At 36.8% G+C, this 4,425-nt stretch overlaps 1 protein-coding gene across 1 annotated transcript; it reads left to right on the top strand.

Moving 5' to 3' along the window:
• The first annotated feature begins 2,159 nt into the window (after positions 1-2,159).
• On the top strand, positions 2,160-4,122 carry LOC122044179 (polygalacturonase At1g48100-like). The gene is made up of 8 exons (XM_042604709.1): positions 2,160-2,372; positions 2,492-2,620; positions 2,699-2,857; positions 2,961-2,996; positions 3,067-3,274; positions 3,350-3,431; positions 3,499-3,607; positions 3,685-4,122. Exons 1-8 carry the CDS (start codon positions 2,160-2,162, stop codon positions 4,084-4,086), a joined length of 1,338 nt encoding a protein of 445 aa, XP_042460643.1. The 3' UTR covers positions 4,087-4,122.
• Positions 4,123-4,425: the final 303 nt, after the last annotated feature.

The raw sequence follows: 4,425 nt of genomic DNA, 5'->3' as shown, positions 1-4,425 counted from the left end.
TTTGAAGCTAGAAGAGGGGCTTATACAAGGAGCTTCTACATATCACAATGATGAAGAGAATCCATTAGTTAATCAGTTGACTGGATCTTGCTCCCTGTCGGTTGCATATTTTCGATACTGTCACTTCATCTTTAAATATGAACAAACAAATTCTGATACGATATGGTGCATAAATGGCAAAAACTTGTCTGAGTTGTGGGGGTGATAGAGTTGCATCCAATCTGCAAGAATTATTTCTGCGATTTGAAGGGAATCTGGACACTAACCCTAAGCAGCAAACATGACATTTCAAAATATAGAGTTTGCAGCTGTTACTTGCCCATGACCTTGCTACTCAAGAGCTCAATCTTTCCTAATCATATAATGACATATCCACCCACAACAGTTTCCCTCTTGTACACCAGTGCATGTGCCGTGGCCTGCATGATCAAACAAAGCTGTCAAAATATCATTCTGAACAGAAATCATATTAGTTTCCTCCATCCTCTGAACATGAAGCCCACCCAGAAGAAAAGGAATGAGGTACATTTCTAAGATTGTACTGCCACCTTCAGTTCTGACCCTCAAATGTACTTTAGATTTGTACTTTGAGAACTGAGAGCTATCAGCCCAGTGCTTGCCACCTCTCAATCTAAAAGCAAGCATGATTATTTATGTAGTTCTATTTAATTAAAGGTCACATTGAACTGATTCTTCATCCGCATCCACTGAATGAAGTTGAGCTTAGCGAATTGCGCCAATCAGTCTTATTTGGTTTAATAGCATGCCTAATGTTCTTCCGTTTCTATAGAGTTCACGAAAATTACTGTCAAGTTTGGCCATACATTAATGTCGGAAAAGAAAGGCAGTCTGATGTACGAAACTCCTGCTATACAGGATTCCAGGGAAGGATTTATTGTACACAGTCTTATCCTACTTTTTGCAAAAGACTGTTTTCAAGATTCGAACCCGTGACCTTTTAATCACAGTTCTAAGAGTACTGAACTTTAGTCCATATTAAAAGTTTTTAAGACAACATAACTTGTTTATATTAATCATAACCATAGATATTATGAATTTGTATATGAGTAGGTTGTGTAAATCTATGATCCGAAGTGTATTAAATTTAGTTGACTTATATGTGAGCATGAGTTACTCGCTTTGTGTGTTGAACTGGTCGAAGTAAAAATTGCTCAAGTAGCTCAACTAGTGTTTTGCTCCTTGGATTAATTTTTTTTTGTTTACCTCAAGTATGAAACAAACACATTAATAGTTGACATGTAACGACCTAGCTATTAATTGCCAATAAAATGGTTGAGTAATAGCCATTAATTGACAGGATTAATGACTATCAAGGTTCTGATGTTGTGTAAAGAAATATAAAATTTTATTTGTATCCCGTAATAATTTTTTTAAAAAAAGATTGTTAGTCTCCATCCAGCAAGTGGCAAACAGTTACAAATTTTCAGTCTAAATTTCCTTAATGGTTTCTTTTAAGTTATAGATTTCATATGTTTGGTATTTATTCAATGAGCTACTCATGTTAATGCTCTGTTTACTCCAAATTAATATGGATTGAAAAAGAAAAAAAAAAATATGTGAAAAAAATCCTTAAGCTAGAAAAGAACAAAACAAAAGAAAGAAGAGAAAAAACATAAAGAGAAGAAAATTTTATTCCACTCAATTTTATGTAAAATAATATTAGTTTTTTTTTATTAGTTCCGCTGATTTTTTTACTATTGCTAAACAAAATAAAGTATTTGGATTTCAGTATAATTTATCTTTTCTCTCACTAGCAGCTCAAGTTAAACAGGCATAAAAGCAAAGTGGACCTTGAGGATAAGGACTTTTCAGACTTCTCCATATTATATATTATATATAATTGGGCTCTTTTGCACTTTGCAAAGTAAAACAATTCTCTGTGCATCACTTCCCATGTAATTATTACCTGAAATACACTCCATGCCCACCCACTTTGCTCGACAGCATCTTTACTCCATGATAACACATGCTCAGCAATTTAAATTAACCCTAGCTTGCAATCTTTGATGATAAAATGTGATCGTAGTATATATATGGGGAGTAATTCAAATGCTATATAAACTGCTTCAAGGTTCCTGTTAGAGAAGATAGAAAGTTGAAACTTAGAAGTTAGAAAGCGCCAGTTAGTTTGTAGGATCATGTCTTGTTGCAACGTGAGAGGTGGAAGGCAGTACTACTCAATTATTTCCATTGTTCTACTCTTGTTGGCCTTCGTATCACCATTGAAGTGTTTAGCTAAAAGGCATGACCTTGAGCTTGATCTTCCTATCAGTTCTTACAAGCCGCATTCCAAAACCTTTAATGTCTTTCTTTATGGTGCTACTGGAGATGGAACCACTGACGATTCAAAGGTAAGAATGTACCTTTGTTCTCTTTTGGTTTGTTCAAGCCTGCCATTCTTTGATTGATAGACAATTGAGTAATTCCCTAACTTGTTAAGCTAACCAAGCCTCATGTGTTTTAAGTGCAGGCCTTTAAAGCAGCATGGAAAGCTGCTTGCTTGGTCCCTAGAGCAACAGTTGAGATACCTTCAGGCTTTACATTTCTTGCTAAACCGATCACACTTGAGGGTCCATGCATGCCTCAACTTATTCTCCAGGTCTTCCTCTTCATTTCCTCCCAAGTAAACAACAATGACCTACTCTTGCAGATATTTGAATAAACCTGTAATCTTCAGATAGATGGGACTCTTGTAGCCCCTCCTGCTGTGGCAAAATCCAAGCGTTTACAATGGATCAACATAAAATGGCTTCATGACTTCACCTTACAAGGAAGTGGCAGTGTAGATGGTCAGGGTTTTGTCCTGTGGAATAGCTCTGAAATCCACCACATTGAGGTCGAGGAAACAAACTTAGGCTTCTTTAAGTGTGTGTGTGTGTGTATGTTTAATGGTGCCATTATATGTGACTGAAAATTTCAATTCTTGGCATGTATTGCAGAAAGAGACCAAAGATGAGTCTTCTGTGAGGCCAACTGTATGACATATGAGTCACTAGCTTCTTGTTGCCTTCTTACAAGTCATATAACTAATGGCCTTTTTCTCAGATCCTAAGGTTTTACAAGTGCTACAACGTGACCATTCATGGCATTCAGATCATCAACAGTCCTCAGTGCCATCTGAAGTTTGACAACTCTATCGGCATCATAATCAGAAACATCTCAATTTCTTCGCCGAAAGACAGTCCTAACACAGATGGTATTCACCTTCAGAATACTTACGATGTCGAAGTTAAGCACTCTGATATCGGATGCGGTAAGCATGAATAAACTTTTATGAGATAAAAGTAGCCACTAGAGTAACAAAATTCGATCTCTTCTATATTCAAAGGCGACGATTGCATATCAATACAAACCGGATGCTCTAATGTCCACATACACCATATCAGATGCAGTCCAAGCCATGGGATCAGGTGAAGAAACCAAAACACTGAATTGAGATTTACCATCTCATTTACTGAACATATGAAACCATGGCAGTGTGGGAGGACTTGGGAGAGGAAATAGTTTGGCCTGTGTCTCTAACATCTCTGTCGAAAATATCCTTGTTCAGAATGCTCTATCTGGAGTAAGGATTAAAACATGGCAGGTAATTAGACAGCTATTCTACTACATAAAGCAACTGAACTTTGTTTTATCCGACTTTGAAATTAGCCTATGTTGCAGGGTGGTATAGGATCAGTGAAGAATGTATCATTCTCCAATGTTAGAGTTGATCATGTCGACACGCCCATTGTGATTGATCAGTACTACTGCAACAAGAAGTGGTGTAGAAACAAGACTGATGCAGTAGCCATCTCTGAGGTCATGTACAGAGGAATATCAGGGACCTATTCCTTTGAACCTGTGCATATAGCTTGCAGTGATAGCATGCCATGTACTGGAGTTGCTCTGGAGGACATCAAGCTATCCCCGGTAAATGAAACCGAAGATCGCAGGGAGGCCTTCTGCTGGAATTCATATGGGGAGTCACAGGGCCTGCTCCAACCATCTAGTGTTGGTTGCCTAGAGAGGACTACCAAGACGATCAAGGCCCTGACCAAGTCTCACAATGACTCTTGCTACTGAATTGTACTGGTTAAATTCTAAATGCCATACTTCTCTATTAACTGCATTGCCAAAAGGTAATTGTGCTAATTAGACTTAATGAAAAATAATAGAATCAGTAAGTGAGATCACTGATTTGAGGGATTGTAATATGTTGATTTGGAATTCATTTTTTTCCTTTTAGGTATTGTATTCTCCTATTTTTAATTTCTTATTTTGAATAATCATCTTGTATTTATTCTTTTTAGAGTGATAAAGTGTGATATTCCTATGCACTCTAAATTTGATTTCACACCTGTATGGGCTGATGTGAATTTTTAAAATTTATACAACCTTAAATAAATTTGATACAAACTCATT

Source organism: Zingiber officinale, chromosome 2A, assembly GCF_018446385.1.
Source record: "Zingiber officinale cultivar Zhangliang chromosome 2A, Zo_v1.1, whole genome shotgun sequence".
NCBI classification, from domain to species: domain Eukaryota; kingdom Viridiplantae; phylum Streptophyta; class Magnoliopsida; order Zingiberales; family Zingiberaceae; genus Zingiber; species Zingiber officinale.
This window is presented reverse-complemented; position numbering and strand designations above follow the sequence as displayed.